This window comes from Eubalaena glacialis, chromosome 2 (genome assembly GCF_028564815.1).
Source record: "Eubalaena glacialis isolate mEubGla1 chromosome 2, mEubGla1.1.hap2.+ XY, whole genome shotgun sequence".
Lineage (NCBI taxonomy): Eukaryota > Metazoa > Chordata > Mammalia > Artiodactyla > Balaenidae > Eubalaena > Eubalaena glacialis.
In genome coordinates this window covers 78,886,300-78,907,877 of record NC_083717.1, presented here as the reverse complement: position 1 = coordinate 78,907,877, position 21,578 = coordinate 78,886,300, and the positions used below count along the sequence as shown (strand labels likewise).

At 36.0% G+C, this 21,578-nt stretch overlaps 1 protein-coding gene across 5 annotated transcripts in view; it reads right to left on the bottom strand.

The window, feature by feature from the left end:
- ZNF280D (zinc finger protein 280D) overlaps positions 1-21,578 on the bottom strand; it is a 121,117-nt gene that overhangs the window by 39,464 nt on the left and 60,075 nt on the right. For all 5 annotated transcript variants that reach the window (XM_061182081.1, XM_061182078.1, XM_061182080.1 and 2 more), the window contains 4 exons: positions 14,045-14,179; positions 11,902-12,209; positions 11,287-11,427; positions 3,910-3,972 (listed from right to left, as the gene is read on the bottom strand). In XM_061182081.1, coding sequence (XP_061038064.1) covers positions 3,910-3,972; positions 11,287-11,427; positions 11,902-12,209; positions 14,045-14,179 — 647 coding nt within the window. The remainder of the gene's footprint in view (positions 1-3,909; positions 3,973-11,286; positions 11,428-11,901; positions 12,210-14,044; positions 14,180-21,578) is intronic.

Here is a 21,578-nt window from a genome sequence, read left to right as displayed (position 1 = left end):
TTCTAAATGGAATATTTTTAAGCTTAAGGAAAGTTAAGATTTAAATACTTAAATTTAATAATTACAGTCTTTTTCTATTAACAAACTGCCCTCTACAGACACTAAAAGTAGTCTCAATGGTAAGTAGCTAAATGCCTATTCCACCCGACATAGTTAATTGGACCAGGGATGGAATGTCTAACTCAAGCCTTCTCTGAACAGGGATTTGTAATTGGGATATATAATCACATTTCTTGATCTGGGAAAATGTGGGAGGCTAGGAATACTATGTTTGGGTCATCAATAGAGAAAGCTGGTCTACACAGAGAAAGGAGACTGGAACCCATGTCCAGAGAAAATAATAGAGACAAAATCATCCTGCTTCAGCAGGTCAGACTAGAAAGAAGCCGTGTTAGTAACTGATGGCTTTCTGTTTCCCTCGTATGTTCTGGCTGTATCTCTTCCTTCTAGGGGTCCATGAGGGTCTTTGGAATCCTGCTAATAAATTATTTTTGCTTAGGTGGAAAAAAAATAGATCATGTAATGTGATCATTGTTATTGTCAGTTTATTAACAAAGCATAAATACATTTCTGAAGTTCATCACATACGTTAAAATTTTAAATGTTTTACCAATATACAAATACAAACAAATAACATACCTTAGATTGACTTCTCCCCTAAAGCTCTACTCTAACAGTCTGCTGTATATTTTCCCCTAGATGTCATACTGGCACATAGAAAACTGACCTTCATAAAACTAAAATCATGTACTTCCTTCCCAAATTAACTTATCCTGACTGACCTTTCTTATGATGCCATTTCCTCTGAAAATAAAGCTCAACCTATAGTTATCTCTGTCTCTTCTTCCTTAAACAGTCAGTATGTCAAGCATTTTATATCAACAATTTATTGAGTACTTATTCTGTACTAGTCTAACAATTTTAGACATACCATCTCATCTAAATCTAAACAACCCATAAAAGGTAGATGCTATAACTTATCACCTTTTTAATAGAGGATGGAGTTAGCTTACTAATTTACCAAGGACACAGAGCTGGTAAAGATCAAGACCAGGTTTGAAATCAAGCACTTTCATCCCAGAGCCCAGTTTCTTAAAGATGATATAATACTACCTCACCATTCTAACTCAAGTCCTTACTAGATTATTCATAACTACCACAAAAGTCCTAATCAATAGGATTCATGCATCTATAATCCACCCTATTGTTAAAGGTGAGAAGAAATTCAACCTTCCTTCAGTTTCACTCAATTCTATATAAAACATCAAAGGTTGTCCAGTGCCCTCCAAAATAAGTCCAAACTCCTTAGCCTTATTTTCAACGCTTTTACAATCTGGCTCTAAGCTCAAAACTATTGCCCCCGATTTCAATATTATTACTATAACTTCAATGCTCCATTCATTTACTACTACCATTCCCCCTCTGTACGCCTTCTACTTTTTCATTTCTGCACCTCTATTCATGCTATTCCAACTCAAATGCCCCTGTACCTCTTCTATCAGTATAAACAATACTCATCCTTTAAAGCCAAGTAAACTAACACCTATATAGATCATTCCAAGTAAAGTAATCTCGCACCCCTTTGGAAAAAAAACAACCATTATTGCACTTATTAAAATCCCTCTTGCTTTATTGTGGTTAGTTACATTCACCTCTTATCTCCCACCCAATAAAATGTACATTCTCTGAAGGTTGGTTCCAAGACTTCTTCATTATTACTATTATCTTTACAGGATCTGCTACATTATAGACCTAATAGATACATAGTAAATAGCTAAAGAACAAATATTCCATTCCAATAAAAGAATAACTACAAAAATTATTGTTCTATACAATTATAAGTTTCTATGTTCCATTCACAGAAATAGGCAAATTTTCAATCTGAGACTTACTCAAGTTGAGAGAAAAACATCCCAGAGCTTTAAAATCATAAGATTCATTTAAAAACCAAACACACAACTGAGCTTAACAATAGTGAGGTGAAAATCAAAAATCTCATCTTTTGAATGCAATAAAACTCTTCATTCTTATAAAAATTTTCAGTATAGGCAACCTCTAATATAGCTTAATCTATTTCCTTGAATTCAGTAAATGTTTTAAAATTAGTACTAATATATTTTTAAAACTGAACCAAATTTTTCTCTCCCTGTGAGCTACTGATCCAACATCATAGATGGGACCTACTGTCCACATAAGTCATTTTCAATACATACACTAATTTATTCAACAAATATTTACTGGGTGCCTAATCACTATCAATGCCTGGCATAGACAAAAATCCAAACCACACACATTCTAGTGAGAGGACACAGAAAATAAACAAAGTATACAGTGAATGAGATGACAGAAGATGATCCAGAGAAAAATGAAGCATAAAAAGGAGATAAAGAGCACTGGGGTAAAGCACAGGAGAAAGGATATAATTTTAAATCAAGTGGTCAAGGAAAGGCTCACTCATCAGAATAAAGACCCAAAGGAGATAAAGGAGCTAATCATACAAAAATCTGGGAAAGAGCAAACTAGTCACAGAGAATAATAAGTACAAAGGTCCTGAGACATAATATCATCCCCTCTTCCATCTTTTCCACTAACCCAAAATATCAAAACAAGTATTGGTTAACCTTATCTGTATAGATTAGCTTGGTGCAGCAAAGATACTGATATTTCAGGTAGCAAAGGCAACATGAGCAAAAATAAAGAGCAGTGGGGTCTAAAGAATTCAGAAGAATATGAAAAACATGGTGCTCAGTGAATTCTGAGTTAAGTGTGTGGTAAAACCAAATTCTCAATGTCTTCAGAAATATTCATCAACAGTTCTTTCTGCACAGTAAGCAAGTTGTACACTTCTCTTAATTTGAAAAGGAAAAAGTAAGAATTATACAGACTACATACTAATTTCAAGAATTCCAGTGGTTTAAGAAATTTACTTCAGGGCGATGCAAGAGGGAAGAGATATGGCAACATATGTATATGTGTAACTGATTCACTTTGTTGTAAAGCAGAAGCTAGCACACCATTGTAAAGCAATTATACTTCAATAAAGATGTTTAAAAAAAAAAAAAAAAAAGAAATTTACTTCAAAACTGAAAAAGTGTTAGTCACTTTACTACATATCTTAGGTATCTTTTTTTAATTCAAATATTGTTGGACAGCCCTATTTTTGTTCTCATTTTACAGTGCAAATACATGAAGACTTCATCTTGACACCATTGGTCACCCCTGAAACAAATTTAGCGAGAGAATATAGACTAATCAGGTACTTTGTAAAACACTCTGGCAGTTCCTCAAAGGCTTGACATAGGGTTACCATATAACCCAGCAATTCTAATCCTAGATATATACTAAAGAAAAATGAAAAGACATGTCCAAACAAAAATGAGTACACAAATGTTCACAACAGCAATATTCATAACAGATTCAAAGTTAAAATAACCTAAATGGATAAACAAACTATCATATATACATACAATGGAATATTATTCAGCAATAAGAAAAAGAAGCACTGATATATGCTACAATATGGATGAATCTTGAAAACATTATGCTAAATGGAAGACACAAATCACAAAGGATCACATATTTTATCATTCCATTTACATGAAATGTTCAGAATAGGCAAATCTAAATAGACAGAAAGTAGATTAGTGGTTGCTTAGGGATGAAAGGAGTTGCAAGGAAATGGAGATAACCACTAATGGGTACAGAGTGTCTTTTTAAAGTGATAAAAACGTACTAAAATTAACCGTGGTAACTGCACAATCTGTGAATATACCAAAAACTATTAATTGTACAATTTAAATGTGTGAATTGCATGGTATATGAACTGTATCTCAATAAAAATGTTATATACAAAAGACTTAAGTCATATAATTTTTCAATAGAAAAAAATTTAAAAGATCAACTAGTTACCTGAGATCTTCTGAATACTTCTTAAAGATACAAAACCTTTTACTTGGACGATTACTATGAAAGCTGGGAGAGACAAAACAGATTTTATTAATTTTACTATACAGTAAGTCATATTAATTTATAGCTATATATCAAGTCTATACTTAAATCTCTAGTTTTGAATAAAATATTATGATATAAATAATAATATAACATTCATCATCCCTGTTTCATTCAGCATTTTAGCTTACGTTCCAACTTATCTATTTATTTTCTAGTGAAATGTATTTCACTAACCATATTCTTATACGTAAGTACCTCACCCTCACATAAAAAAAAGGAAATACTCAAAAGAGTTTAAAAAAGTAAAGTACATCAAATTATTTTCTTCAACTGTTAAGAGTTGAAAACAATTTAAAAGTTTTGCTAATAACATTTTTGCTATAATATGAATGGTTACCAATAAGAATCATTTTAAAAATCCTTTTCCAACTTGACGTGTTTGTGTTGAGGAAGGGGAGTAGAATCCAAATTATCCCGGAAGTAAACAGTAGTTGAGCTAAATGCCACTGTTTACCATTTGTAAAATCAAACATTTAGAATTCTTTGCAATTACTAGTAGAGGTTTTTTAAAACAAAAATTAAAGCAGAACTCTTGAGCTAAAACAATGCTTCCCCTAAGCACAGAACAGAAAACCCCGAACCAAGCTTTGTAGCCCATGATGATAGCTTTTACATACCCTTTTAAATCTGATAAGGAAAGCTTTCCTATACTAGAAAACCAGGATCGGCTTAGCACAGTACTACTCAGCACAGATAAAAGTGGAGTCATAGACTAGTAACATCAGCATCATCTGGGAGCTTATTAAGAAATGCAAAGTCTTGCGCCCCCCCCCCCCACATAGCTACTGAATTAACCTCTGGCAGTGGGGCCCAGGAATCTGTTTTAACAAGCTTTTTCAGTAATTCTTATGCAAGCTAAAGTTTGAGGAGCAGTAGCTTGCAATGATAGACCTAAAGTAGCCAACACACCAAGTCAATTCTAAGTCAGATACAAGGCAACCATCACCAGCAGAGCATGTATGTATGGGAAAAGAAATACTCTGACCAGTTATAATCCCCAGAGAACATTCTCAGAAGATTTCTAATAGTTATTTCTTCAATCTGGGGATAACTATTACTAAAGAGTTTATGAATTCAACATAACATGACAAAAATAATTGAATGGTTTTTTTAGGAAGAAACCATCAAGAGGTTGGGAACCACTGAAATTATATGTAAAAATTTGTGCACATAACTGTATTTCCTCAGAGTGTGTCCAAGATTTTATCTGATTCCCAAATAATGTGAACCAAGTAAATTATTTTTTTAAATGAGATTTAAAAGTAACTTTTAAAAGCTCTTTCTTCCTTCTCAAACAGACTGTTCCGGTTTCTTTATTTGGTAAGAGGAGAGGAAAAAATTACGTTTTAGGGTCTTTCGATGGCTTCCATTTCTGTCTATAACTTGTACCTTATTAAAATGTTAGTACTTTTAAAATTTTAGTTGTCTGAATCCAGTTTTAATTTAGAGTTCCCTATCTATAAAAATAAAGACTTATACTGTCATTTTATTTATATTTATTACACAAATTCCATTCTTCTAGTTTTGTGTATTATAGGAATGGAAAAGTGGATCTGTAGCTCACCAATAAAGAGGGGAAAAAAAACTACCTTTCTTCTTCCTATTAGACCTATGTAAAGTTAATAACAATAGGGAAATAATCTAAGAAAGGAAAAAAAAGGTTAAGATTTTTATTACGATACAGTAAAACATAACATTAAAATCTAGGTTTTGAAAATTCACCATCTATTTAGACTATCTATACATAATTATCAAAACTCATTAAGCTATTCTCTAAAAATAGATGAATTTTATTGTATATAAATTATACCTCAATAAGACTAGAGGCAAAAAAAACTCCCTTTGACCATCTTGCTTTGATATAAGTAAAAAGTTTACCTCTGAAGAAATACAAAGGATCCAACAATATTGACAGTATGCCTACTATTAAGACACCAGACTAGAGGTTGATGATACAATAAAGCAGGTTGTCTGCCTTAGAGTTCATGGTCCAGGGTTTGGGGGGGAAGGTAGTCAAAAAGCATCTGGCACAGAATAAACGCCTAATAAACATTTGCTAAACAAGTGAATACATATTCATTATCACAGGATAAACATCAACAGTGACACACACACAGTTTTGTGGTTGCATGAGGGAAAGCTGCAGGTAAATGGAGAAGTCAGCTAACAATTAGTAGTACATTTCAGTTAGGAAGGTCCATATACTGACTTACTCCAGTCAAAGCAAAGAAAATAAGAGTTGAAGGCTCTTGGAAAAGTAGTTAGGAATTAGATATTAAAAGGTCTTACATTCTCCAGAAAATTTGAACTTCATCTATTAATATTAGGAAGGTAAAGGATTTTAGGCCAAAAAATATCCTGACCAGATATTAGTAACAAAAGGAAGGAAGAAATGGAAAAAGGCTGAAGGGGTGGGTTGTGGACAGAAGACCATTTATGATGCCATCACAATAATCTTAACTGTTCTTCTAATGACTATTATTTAGTGCCAATAAATCTATATAAAATATATAATGAACTAAAGCATATCCTATAAAAATTAATTCAGTAATCTCTCATTATTATATAGGAACAAATTGTTATACCAGCTTTCTTTTTCCTTGGAAAATTTTTAAATCATCCTTCAAAGCCGAAATGAAATGTCATTTATACAATACCTTCTCATTTCTTGTTTAAAGAATTCATCCTTACCTTCTCTGGGCTCTCACAGTCATTTGTTTGTCACATTAAGCTAGGTAAATACATCTCTCCTACTAAATTGTGAAAATTAAAGGCAAGGACTTTACGATACCGAATAATGACAATTTAGAAATAATACCTATAATTACTTGAATATCTCCTAAGTGCAAATCATTTTATTAAGCACTTTAAGTACATTTCCTCTAATAATCACAGTAACTTTCTCTTCAAGAAAAGGAAAATGGGAATCAGTTAAGTAATTTGCCCAAAGTCACACATGTAATAAATAAATGGTGAAGCTTGGTTTCAAATCCAGATTTGTCAGATTCTTCACCACCAGCTTACCACACTTCTTAGCAAACAGTAAGCTCTGCTAGAAATAGAGATATTAGGTACTTATGGCTGTTACCTTAATTCTATTACACGTAGAAAAAAGCCTTCTTTCTTATACATAATGTTGAAGAATAATAGCAATATTACACAGTAATGCATTTGCATTTTTTCAGGCGACTTCTACTGCTACCTAAAAGCTATAAGCAAACAGGGTGCAATAATTTAAACAACCAAACCCAAATAATGCTACTTTTTAAAAAATCACTTAAAATTATATGTTTAATGATGCTCTTCTTTGTAAGAGTCTTATTCCAAAAATGCTCCAACTGCGTAAGATTTTTTAATATCCTCTTTTGAGATTTTATTTAAAGGCTGTCTTTTATAATTACAATAATGACTCTCACTTGCTGTTTGTAATGTGCTAGGTGACATGGTAAATACAAAGAGCCCCTTCTTCTCAAGGAGATAATACAGATACAAACAAACATAACAAAAGGCAGAACAGGGGGCTTCCCTGGTGGCGCAGTGGTTGAGAATCTGCCTGCCGATGCAGGGGACACTGGTTCGACCCCTGGTCTGGGAAGATCCCACATGCCGTGGAGCAACTAAGCCCGTGAGCCACAACTACTGAGCCTGCGCGTCTGGAGCCTGTGCTCCGCAACAAGAGGCCGCGATAGTGAGAGGCCCGCGCACTGCGATGAAGAGTGGCCCCCGCTTGCCGCAACTGGAGAAAGCCCTCGCACAGAAACGAAGACCCAACACAGCCAAAAATAAATAAATAAATAAATAAATAATAATTTTTAAAAAAAAGCCTCCTGCTGCACATTTAAAAAAAAAAAAAAAGGCAGAACAGATGAATGGCATACAACTCAAAGCGAGGAATGATCCCTGTGAGTGGTTGTGGTGATCAGACACTTCAAAGAAGGTAAAGTGAAAGGAAGGACAGGGGCATTCCAGGGACTAACAAAGAATAAGGAAAAGCCACTGTCAAAAATGAGTATGGCAGAAAGTTTACTCTGGAGAAGAGCAGTCTGAGACTAGAGGGGAAAAGACCAATTGAGAGTACAGAGGTAGTATAGGATAGGGGTTGAAGGGACTCATCCTCTGGAGAAAATGAAGTTTCTGTACATATAAAACTCAAGCCTGTAACAAGAATTCACACTGGGAAGAAGTAGTGGTTGGGCCATTCAATGGGAGATATCTAAGGCAGTGAGTGAGGCAAGGGTACATATGAAGTAGAGAAAAAGGAAAAGTGATCTACCAAACCCTAAGAGTGGCAATGGAAGCTTTCAGTTCCACATGAGGCTAACCATGAGTAAGACTGCGTGTCCTGACAATGAAGTGCAGGGTTGGGGCTCACTGGGAATTGGGATAAGGGTAGAAGGGAGTTGGGCTAATTGGGAATGTTTTAGAATAGAATGGATTTGGAGGTTTTATAGGACAAATGAGAAGCCTATGATAAATGGGAGAGGGAAGAGTAGAATGACCCTTGGCTTAAGCAAACACAAAATATTTTCCGATTTGATCCCCTATTAACTAAGGGCAGAATTAAAGCCGCATTTGGGGAGCCATACATTTGTCAAAGCACAAGAGACATTCCACACAGAAGTACACTTGGGAAAGGATGGCCGGGGCCTGGTTTAGAGGAAATGGATTATAGGTGTAGTCCACTGTAGTAGGTGGGAGGCAGAGAGGCAGAATGCAGAAGGTGTTGTCTCAGGAAGCCATGATGCACAGTGGCATATCAAGAGAACTTCACAAGCTTAAGATACTTGCAACAGTGAATTTTTTTCCAGCTGGTATTCCACATTCACACAAATGATGCCCTGAAAGAGTATTTGGATGGTAGTAAAGTGAATTCTGGAAAGATGATAATGTTTGGTTTATTTAGGTTCTTTTTAGATGCCAATGAGTCAAAGGTAAAAAAAAAACAAAACAAAACACGAAATAATTAGAAATACAGAGTTAGATCTCAGGAAAACTAAGGAATGAAACTGGAAGATTCAAAGTTGAAAGGTAAAAGTGACAGTGGTTACATTACGAAGAAAGGAAATGTAAGGAGGCGAGAAGAGCTGAAGGAAGAAAAGGCAATGAATAGGAGTAGGCAAAAAGGAAGAAGAAAAATAGTGGTAACGGTTAAACACAAGCTGAGGGGAACAGTTTCAAAAGTGAGTGACAACAATGACTCTAAAGAAGTCATAGAGTAGTAAGAGTGAAAAAAAGTGAATAAATATGGGGATCAGTACTTGACAGATAATCTTTAAAGGGGCAGTGTTAGTTGGTAGGTGAGGATGATACTCAAATTAAAAGGTAAAGAAATGAATCACGAATATGCTAGTAACAAAAACTTTTTACAAATGTTCATGGTAATAAGAAGACAAGAGATAAGGAAAGTAGGCAGTAAGGACAAGTCTCCCTCATCTTAAAAAAAATACCTGAAATCATTTGTAAGCAGAAGGAACCTGGTAGATAGAAGAGATGAAGTTGCAAATTAACTGAATGAAGTTGTGGAAGAACTAGAGGAGATAAGGAGCAGGGTTAACTTTGGAGAAGTAGAACATGTTTGATTTCTGAGATTAATGCCTGGATAAATGTAACAGGAAAAAAATTTGAGGCTGAAAAGATTAATTAAAAGGATGACCTCCAACTGAGTATTTGTAGGCCATGTTAATAATAACTAAGAGAAGCCGAAATAAAATCTTTAGAGTACCAAAAAAATGTTTAATCAGGTAAGAATAAAGAAGTATTTAAAAATAAAAAGATAGGACCCAACTCAAGTTAAAGATCATGAGTCAGAGTTGATTGAATCAAGCACTATTTGGGGGTCTAGAATTGAGCATAAAGTTCAGAAGAAGAAGATGGTCAAGTCTTTGGCCTTTATGCCAGGTGAGCATGACTAAATGTGTAAAGGATTCTAGAACAAAAACAAAGCAGCAATCAAAACAGATGACCCTGAGGGTGAGGATGACTATAGTTAGATAGGTGCTGCTGGACTGGAAAAAGGACTCAAAGCTCAGAAAGTCATTGGGAAATGGGAATTCAAAAGAAATGAACAGTATATATGACAAGATTAAAATAGTACTGTGGTAAGAAAGGGGGTACAACAAGTTTAAAGTTGATGTAAAGCACTGGCACTAAAGAAGTCAAGTTACCATAATGTCAGGCTAGTCATCAAGGGGGTTAAAAAACTGTGAGAGAGGTGCTGGAGCCATCAAGAAACGTGGGAGAGTCCTTGAAAGGAGTACCTGATAATGACCAGAAAGTAACACAGAGGTCATGTTGTGATCTATAAGAAAATCACTTTTATTAATTATATTCTAATTCTAACTTTTGAAAAAATGGAAGCTCACTTTGAATAATCAACCTAACTGGCTTATATCTGAACAACTTTTGACTATTTTTTAACATTTTATTTATTTATTTTTTAAATGTTTTATTCTCATAATCTGTCGTTACTATTTTTTTTTCTTTTTTTTTTTGCCACGCCACGTGGCATGTGGGATCTTAGTTCCCTGACCAGGGATGGAACCCACGCCCCCTGCACTGGAAGCGCAGAGTCTTAACCACTGGACTGCCAGGGAAGTCCCAATTTTTGACTATTTTTTAAAAAATAAAAATCCATCCTGAAGGATGCCCCAACTAATGAGATACAAATGAAGATAACATAGGCTATAAAGGCTTTCTCTGCATAAAATACTCAAATTATCTAAGTTGAATGAATTAAAGAAAAATAATTCCAACAATGGCATCATGACTGAAATAGTCTCTCATTTCACTGAATGAATGCAAGGAGAGATGGCTTGATGGATGGACAGACAGACGGATTACAGAGAAAAAGAGAGAGAGAGAAACAGACTCAATAAAGTTTCTAACATCACTGAAAACCCTGGAATCTCTCAAAGTGACTGCTTTGAAGAGAATAACATTCATGAGATTACATGTATTTGTTTCATAAATATACTTAAAACATTTACTTTTCTGTCTTTGGAAGTAACCATGTTTGAAAGTTCTATAGGAAAAAAAATTCCCATAGAAAAACTATTTTCCCTAACAAACCTATCCTAATTTCATTAGTCTAACTGTTCTTACAATTCAAGTTTCCAGGAACTTCATGAATTACTATGCCGAAAAATAGTACCAGGAATCATCTTAGAAGTTTTCTTAGAAGAGGAAAACTGACTTCTAATAGGATAACTGTTTTCAAAAACAAACTTGCTGAACTGTAATTTTAATTGGTAATTATAGATGTTTAACTCATCTTACCTCATCATATGATTCACATAGGCTTTGCTACAGCTAGTGTTGTATCTGCAAAAACTACAGTGGACATATGTAGGAAAATGGTTTGCAAAATCTTTTATTTCAGAACAACACTCAATGCACTTGTGAACTCCCCGACGATACCTTATAGAGATATAAAGAAAATGATAAAAATATATTTTAAAACAAAAATAATAAGGGACTGCCTTATTAATGTTGTTAATTAAAGCTAAGGTGTTTAAATTAACATCTTCAAACAGAGACTTATAATTTGAAAAATCTGCTATGGAACAGCAGCTAGAATAAGTATAAAAAATCTAATATCAACTAATGTTTCTTACTGGAATAAAGGGATTAACCAATTGGTTAAATTAACCAATTCAAACTTCACAAGATATAAGCACAACATAAAACACCAGTGTAATAAATGAATATTACAGAAAAACAGTAATTCAAGTTCTGTTCAACTGTTGTAAAAAATATTTTTTATTATTTGCTTGGCCTTAAGTGACAGTGTATAAATGTACAAGACAGTTGTGTAATAGGGTAAATTTATATTAAATAAAGTTTTTATACGTAAGATTAAATTAGTATTGTGTATCAAGAATAAAAGATTACCTTAAATTCCTCAACGCTGTATTGACTTTACTTTTTTTATTGCTACTAGCCAATGTGCTTTGTTTCTTTTGCATATTAGATATTTTTGATTTGTATTTAGATTTACTTCCATTAGGCTTACTTGCATTAGGTTTACTTGCAATGGATTTAGTTATATTAGGTTTACTTGTGTTAGATTTTGTGGGATTTTTAGCAGTTATATTTTTAGTCCTTGGAGGTGAGAGCTGAAGGGTAGAAGTGCTTGCACTAATGGTAGGTGTAGTTGAAGATCCTGATTGAAGAGGGCCAACTGAAGCTCGAATAGTAACCTACAAAAATGAAGATAGTATTTGCTTTAGAAAATTAATCACTGCATTACTGTTAAAATATCACTGCATAACAAAAAGTTAAACATCAAGTTTTTGGAAAGGGCAAGTATAAACTGTAACTGGGTAGTAAGTCTTCCATTTATTCTAAATGTTCATATCAATTAAATGAAATTAAACTTGATATTTACTCACTTGTAATCTTACATTTTTGTACTGATATCAGTTATATGTTAAGAGTTATTAATGATAATTAGCAGTTAAAGCAAATTATATGAATATTAAAAGAGCACATTCCATAGCTATTTCTATGCTCTGATATAACTAAAAATTCACAAACACAGAGGTCAAAATTTAAATCTCAAAGCCTAGAAAGGACTGTGTCATCCTTCGACAACTATAAAACAAACAGATCTACAATAAATGTGACTTCTTTCCAGGGGCTCATTGGCCAGGATTTATGTTTACAAAGGTTATGTGAGGGGTTATATCAATTCACTATACTGCATGGCGAGTTTAATAATACTTAGAATTTCCTTAAAGGAAGCTAATACAGGACTTAACATTTGGTATTAAGAAATTAAATTTGCTGCTTGACAATGAAAAACACAACTGCCTACCAACTTTCTCATTAATCATTTGACTATACACCCCCCATGTATTTGAGGAACAGCCTATGAGGAAGTACCATGAAAAACATGTGCTTTAGTACCATACAAAGGCATTGGACTAGGAATCAAAAGACCTGAGGTTAAAGCTAATACTACTCCTTTCTAGCCATGTGACCTTGAATAAGTAACATCCTCTCTAAGCTTCTTTATCTATAATAAGGGACAATACTTCCCTCATCTACCTCACTGGTTTACTATATGGATTAAATAATAGAATATATGAATAAGCATACCAAAAGCCTAATTCTAAGGTGCTATAAAAACATTTAGTATCATTATTATTATTATTATTATTATTAAGGGAAAATATGAGAGAGGACTGCACTGCTTACATTAGTGTTCTGCATGTCTAGTCCCAGCATGGAATGAATGGATTGCAGGGAAGGATGCTGGATAGCTTCTCTTGCTCTAGGTCTTCAGAGCATGGCTTTATATTGTTTTAGTTAATTCAAATAACAGACATACCCACATTCAAAGGTAAGAACCCAAAGCCAAATATAAATGTTTTGGGGATTATTTCACTTTGGATTATCCATGCCTCTGTTTCCCTCCACTGGAGCAAATATTCAAGAGCTGACTGTGTATAAAGAAGTCAGAAAAAACAGAGGTATATAAGGCAAAAAGGGAAAAGTAAATTACAATCATCAGTATGCAGTCAGACATGTGTTTGCTCACTTAAAACATAATGCTATCCAGCAGCAGAACTTGCTTCTCTGAGAGTCGACTCAGTAATAACAATTTCAATAAACATCTGAGAACCTACAGCATTCAAGGCACTATACCAGATGCTGAGGACACAAAGATAAATAAAACATGATTCCTGATCTCAAGCATCTTACAGTTTAACAGATAAAAATGACATATACACTGCCAACTGGAATAGCTCCAAAATAGCCTACGTAACATTGACATAACCCATTGACCCTCGAACAGTTAATCTAGTTACACTTTTTACAAAGGAATACCACTCTAGAGTTGCACACACTATTGACCAAAAAGCAATGGTTAGAAGTTTTATTCCTAAACACAGGAATGGTAAAACCTAAAATTAAAGTCTTAATTAAATCAGAAATCATTTTTAAAGTATTATATTCAATAAATAAAACCAGGCAGGAGTTAATGTCTATTATCATACAAAATGTTAAAATACAACATATTTGAACTCACTTTTGTTCCTGGAGGCAATCCTTCCAGTTGTTTAGGTTTTATAAATGTCCGATGATGCTGAGTCTTGTGATCCATTTTCTCTTTGCATGTTAAAAACTGTAGTCTGCATTTTGTACAACGATGTATTCCTTTTTTCTGTTTAGAAAACAGAAAAAGTGAAGAAAAATAATTTCTACAACCACAAATACTGTGTCCTGAAACTGCTCTGATTTAATTTTAATGATACTAATTTTAAAACTAGTATTTTACATCTCTTATCATATATAATAGCAAAATATTATTTTATTTTTTAAAACATTCTTTGCATTAGTATCTAGGTTTCAAAAATGTCTGTTACTATCCAGAAATTGAACATGAAAGTTGCATCAATAGATTCTAATGAAAGTTCTCTCAATAGTGCTATGAAAGCTCTTTTAATTATAATTTTAAAGTACTTAGACACATGATACTGTGATAATGAACTATACTACATTTTTATCCTATAAAAGAGTAAATTCTTTTTAACTTTTGCTATTTCTAGTTGGTTGACAAGCTGGAAAAATAAATTCAAATAGCCAACCACAGATTTCAAAGAAAGTTGTTATAGCAATGGTTGTATAAAGCAGTGTTGTCTAATAAAACTTTCTTCAATGATGAAAATGTTCTAGAGCTGCACTGCCCAATACAGTAGCAACTAGACATATGTGGTTAATGAGCACCTGAAATATGCCAAGTGCAACTGAGCAAACAAATTTTAAATTTTATTTAATTTTAATTAATTTAAGTTTAAATAGCCACATACGGCTAGTGGCTACAACATTGGACAGTGTGGATATGGAAGCATAAATAAAAACAACTATTCCCAATCTACTTACTGGCTGATTCCCCTTGACTGAGTCCCTCCTCAAACTTAATCCTGTTATTATTCCACAGATGGGAAACAGGACCCAAGAAAAATCCAAATCACTGTACCATAGCTATTCAGTGACAATTGCCAGACACCTAATCCAGTGTTCTTTCTACTACACAATATTGATATTTATGCTCTCATTAATTTAAAAATTATATATGTATATGCAAACATATATATAAACTGAAACAACATATAAATACAAAAGAATGTTTTCTCTAAAGCTACGATCTGCCAGATACATCACTATTTCCATTTAAATACAATCAATCATTTATAAAATTTGAACAGATAATGCACTGGGAAGTAACTAGCACAGTACTGGTACACAGCAGGCATTTCATAAATTAAAGTTCTTTACAAAGTTCAAAGCAATATATAAATATAATATGTTTGTATTGTATTTTAGGTGCATCTTAAGACTATTTTAGAAGTGTGATGCATTCTTGGAGGTACAGGCAACTTAAATTCACTCATATTTGCTCAAAGAAGAGGAAGAAAAAGAGAAAACGTGGGCAAGAAACAGATACCAAGTCAAAAGGACAGAAAAAAAGTTCTCCAGAATCCAGTACCCAGAAATCTTTTCTCTATCTATAATCCCTCCCTAGGTTACCTTTTCATTTCACAGCTTTAAATATCATCTATCCAACTACCTACTTGATATCACTACTTGATGTCTAATATGCATCTCAAACCAACATGGACAAAACTGAATTCTGGATTTCTTCCCTACCTCCCTGCCCCCCAAAATATGTTCTTTCCTCAGTCTTCACCATATGACAGTATGTGAAAATTCCACTCTTGCAGCTGCTTAGGACAAAAAGCTTGGTCACTCTCTCTCACATCCCATATCTAACCCATTACTAAAAGCTGTCAGCTCTACCTTCAAAAACTGTCATAATATTTCCACTTATTACCTTCAACCACTGCTACCATACTTGTCCAAGACACTCAACTTGACTAATAATAACCTCCTATGTTCTCCCTTTCATGTTCTTTCTTCCCTATGGTCTAGTCTCCTCACAGCTGCCAATGATCTTAAAACATGGCAGATCTTTCACATGCTTAAAATGCTGATGGTTTTCCAAAGTCCTGATTCTGGTTTACAAGGCTCTATATGAATTGGCCTGTATTCTATTGCTACAACCTTACTTCCTACTACTTTTCCTCATTACTTTACTCTGCTCCAGCCACAACTGGCCTCTGTGATGTTCTCTGAGTGCCCCAGGTACACACTCACTTCACTCCCGATATAATGTTACTTCCCCCAGATTTCCTCACAGCTTACTCCTTTATGTCCTTCAGAGAGGCCCGTTTTTGGCCACTATATATACAAGACAGCAACCACTTCACCCCTCCACTCCCAACATCTCCCCAATCCTAGGTACTCCTTATCCTTCACATTTTGCTTCTACAGTACTTATTTCCAACCAGTACGCATATACCTTCAAACATAAGTACACATATATTTATTATTTTTCTCCACTATAATCCAAATTCCAGAGGACACAAACTTTGTTTTGTTCACTGCTATGTAATACCTAAAACAGTCTCTGGCACTAGTAAGGCACTCAATAAATATTTGTTAAATAAATGGACAGTAAGGCAGAAAGCAAGAGACTGACAGAAAGTGCATATGAGCAGCAGGTACAATTTAACTTGTTCAAAATGTCTGCCATTCCATTCAATGAAAATACATCCAGAATCCTGAGATAGAATACATTAATCTACTATTCCCTTAGTTGGACACAAGTCTTGCACATTTCTCTTGTGTATGTATGCATTTAAATGTGCAAAAGGTGATAAAGACACAGTACATTTTTTAATAACATGATGTTCAACCAAAGAAGTAGTGATTTATTCCAAGGGTAGAGAAATAATTGTCTGTGTTGAATTTTGGATAAGCATACTACACTGTTTAGGGTAATACTGACTATATGTAATTTCTGACCTTAGACCTAATAATACCAAAATGAAATCTGACTCTGTGGTAGAACAATAAAAGGCTGGGCTCAGAAATCAAATTTTAACTCTGCTTTTTATTAGGTAATGTGACATGGAGCAACTTACTTTCTCCAAAACTTTGTTTCCTCATCTCTAAGTGTGATTGTGAGGATTCAACAAGATAATGCATGTAAAGCACCTGTTGCTGTCATAAGGTAAATGACTGCATATGTTAACTGCTTACTATTTTTATTAAAGATCTAATGAACATATTTAACACATCCAAAATCACTTTCACTATTTCTTAAAAGTCATAACAACTAGATTGTTAGCTCTAAAATCACCCAAGACCTAACAATACATTGTCTTAAACAAAAGTTACAACCAAAGTCTTCTAAAACAATAAAATGAGCCACAGAGTCAACAATTCTTATTATCTCATATTGCTCTAATAATGTCATCTCAATTACAAGTTTTTGCTCAGCTATAATTTTCCAGTCTTTTGTAAATAATCATACAAATTGTAAATTTCTTGAAGGATGCATGATGATCCTTCTTATTGATAGATTCTCCCCTCTTAACGGCTGGCTGTCTACCTCCTAGGTGCTCCAAATAAACAAAAAAGAAAATTGGACACGCATGGCAAATGAAGACATAAAACTCAGGGTATAAAAACTGATTAAAAATCACATAGCCAGGGAGGAGCTTCAAGATGGCGGGAGAGTAAGACGTGGAGATCACCTTCCTCCCTAAAAATACATCAGAAATACATCTACATGTGGAACAACTCCTACAGAACACCTACTGAAAGCTGGCAAAAGACCTCAGACCTCCCAAAAGGCAAGAAACTCCCCACGTACCTGGGTAGGGCAAAAGAAAGAAAAGAAAAAACACAGACAAAAGAATAGGGACGAGGGCTTCCCTGGTGGCGCAGTGGTTGGGAATCTGCCTGCCAATGCAGGGGACACGGGTTTGAGCCCTGGTCTGGGAAGATCCCACATGCCGCGGAGCAACTAAGCCCGTGAGCCACAACTACTGAGCCTGCGCGTCTGGAGCCTGTGCTCCGCAACGGGAGAGGCTGCGACAGTGAGAGGCCCGCGCACCGCAATGAAGAGTGGCCCCCACTCGCCGCAACTGGAGAAAGCTCTTGCACAGAAACGAAGACACAACACAGCCAAAAATAAATAAATAAATTAAAAAATAAATTAAAAAAAAAAAAAAAACGAATAGGGACGGGACCTGCGCCAGTGGGAGGGAGCTGTGAGGAGGAAAGGTCTCCACACACTAGGAAGCCCCTTCGCGGGCGGAGACTGCGGGTGGCGGAGGGGGGAAGCTTTGGAGCCACGGAGGAGAGCGCAGCCATAGGGGTGCGGAGGGCAAAGCGGAGAGATTCCTGCACAGAGGATCGGTGCTGACCAGCACTCACCAGCCCAAGAGGCTTGTCTGCTCACCCGCCGGGGCGGGCGGGGGCTGGGAGCTGAGGCTCAGGCTTCGGTCGGATCGCAGGGAGAGGACTGGGGTTGGCAGCGTGAACACAGCCTGAAGGAGGCTAGTGCGCCACGGCTAGCCGGGAGGGAGTCCGGGAAAAGGTCTGGAACTGCTGAAGAGGCGAGAGACTTTTTCTTGCCTCTTTGTTTCCTGGTGCGCGAGGAGAGGGGATTAAGAGCACTGCTTAAAGGATCTCCAGAGACGGGCGAGCCGCGGCCATCAGCGCGGACCCCAGAGACGGGCATGGGATGCTAAGGCTGCTGCTGCAGCCACCAAGAAGCCTGTGTGCAAGCACAGGTCACTATCCACACCTCCCTTCCCAGGAGCCTGTGCAGCCCGCCACTGCCAGGATCTCGTGATCCAGGGACAACTTCCCCAGGAGAATACATGGCTCACCTCAGGCTGGTGCAACGTCATGCTAGCCTCTGCTGCCGCAGGCTCGCCCCACACTCCGTACCCCTCCCTCCCTCCGGCCTGAGTGAGCCAGAGCCCCTGAATCAGTTGCTCCTTTAACCCCGTCCTGTCTGAGCGGAAGAACAGACGCCCTCAGGGGACCTACATGCCCTCAGGGGACCTACATGCAGAGGCGAGGCCAAATCCAAAGCTGAAGCCCAGGAGCTGTGTGAACAAAGAAGAGAAAGGGAAATTTCTCCCAGCACCCTCAGGAGCAGCGGATTAAATCTCCACAATCAACTTGATGTACCCTGCATCTGCGGAATACCTGAATAGACAACAAATCATCCCATATTGAGGAGGTGGACTTTAGGAGCAACGATATATTTTTTTCCCTTTTTCTCTTTTTGTGAGTGCGTATGCATATGCTTCTGTGTGTGCTTTTGTCTATATAGTTTTGCTTTAATCATTTGTCCTAGGGTTCTGTCTGTCCGTTTTTTTTTTTTTTTTTAGTATAGCTTTCAGCGCTTGTTATCATTGGTGGATTTGTTTTTTGGTTTGGTTGTTCTCTTCTTTCTTTCTCTCTTTTTTAATTACTTTAAAAAGTGTTTTTAATAATTACTTTTTGTTTTTTATTTTAATAACTTTTTTATTCTATTTTATTTTATCTTTTTCTTTCTTTCTTTCCTTTTTTCTCCCTTTTATTCTGAGCCGTGTGGATGACAGGCTCCTGGTGCTCCAGCCAGGTGTCAGGGCTGTGCCTCTGAGGGGGGAGAGCCAAGTTCAGGACACTGGTCCAACAGAGACCTCCCAGCTCCACGTAATATCAAATGGCAAAAATCTCCCAGAGATCTCCAACTCAACGCCAAGACCCAGCTCCACTCAACGACCAGCAACCTACAGTGCTGGACACCCTATGCCAAACAACTAGCAAGACAGGAACACAACCCCATCCATTAGCAGAGAGGCTGCCTAAAATCATAATAAGGTCACAGACACCCCAAAACACACCACCAGACGTGGACCTGCCCACCAGAAAGACAAGCTCCAGCCTCATCCACCAGAACACAGGCACTAGTCCCCTCCACCAGGAAGCCTACACAACCCACTGAACCAACCTTAGCCACTGGGGGCAGACACCAAAAACAACGGGAACTACAAACCTACAGCCTGTGAAAAGGAGACCCCAAACACAGTAAGTTAAGCAAAAAAAGAAGACAAAGAAACACACAGCAGGTGAAAGAGCAAGGTAAAAACCCACCAGACCTAACAAATGAAGAGGAAATAGGCAGTCTACCTGAAAAAGAATTCAGAATAATGATAGTAAAGATGATCAAAAATCTTGGAAATAGAATAGACAAAATGCAAAAAACGTTTAACAAGGACCTAGAATAACTAAAGAGCAAACAAACAATCATGAACAACACAATAAATGAAATTATAAATTCTCTAGAATGGATCAATAGCAGAATAACTAAGGCAGAAGAACGGATAAGTGACCTGGCAGATAAAATAGTGGAAATAACTGCTGCAGAGCAGAATAAAGAAAAAAGAATGAAAAGGACTGAGGACAGTCTCAGAGACCTCTGGGACAACATTAAACACACCAACATTCGAATTATAGGGGTCCCAGAAGAAGAAGAGAAAAAGAAAGGGACTGAGAAAATATTTGAAGAGATTGTGGTTGAAAACTTCCCTAATATGGGAAAGGAAATAGTTAATCAAGTCCAGGAAGCACAGAGAGTCCCAGACAGGATAAATCCAAGGAGAAACATGCCAAGACACATATTAATCAAACTATCAAAAATTAAATACAAAGAAAAAATATTAAAAGCAGCAAGGGAAAAACAACAAATAACATACAAGCGAATCCCCATAAGGTTAACAGCTGATCTTTCAGCAGAAACTCTGCAAGCCAGAAGGGAGTGACAGGACATATTTAAAGTGATGAAAGGGGAAAACCTACAACCAAGATTAGTCTATCCAGCAAGGATATCAGTCAGATTTGACAGAGAAATTGAAACCTTTACAGACAAGTAAAAGTTAAGAGAATTCAGCACAACCAAACCAGCTTTACAACAAATGCTACAGGAACTTCTCTAGGCAGGAAACACAAGAGAAGGAAAAGACCTACAATAACAAACCCAAAACAATTAAGAAAATGGTAATAGGAACATACATATCAATAATTACCTTAAATGTAAATGGATTAAATGCTTCAACCAAAAGACACAGATGGGCTGAATGGATACAAAAACAAGACCCATATACATGCTGTCTACAAGAGACCCACTTCAGACCTAGGGACACATACAGACTGAAAGTGAGGGGATGGAAAAAGATATTCCATGCAAATGGAAATCAAAAGAAAGCTGGAGTAGCAATTCTCATATCAGACAAAATGGACTTCAAAACAAAGACTATTACAAGAGACAAAGAAGGACACTATATAATGATCAAGGGATCAATCCAAGAAGAAGATAGAACAATTGTAAATATTTATGCACCCAACATAGGAGCACCTCAATACATAAGGCAAATGCTAACAGCCATAAGAGGGGAAATTGACAGTAACACAATCATAGTAGGGGACCTTAACACCCCACTTTCACCAATGGACAGATCATCCAAAATGAAAATAAATAAGGAAACACAAGCTTTAAATGATACATTAAACAAGATGGACTTAACTGATATTTATAGGACATTCCATCCAAAAACAACAGAATACACTTTCTTCTCAAGTGCTCATGGGAAATTCTCCAGGATAGATCATATCTTGGGTCACAAATCAAGCCTTGGTAAATTTAAGAAAATTGA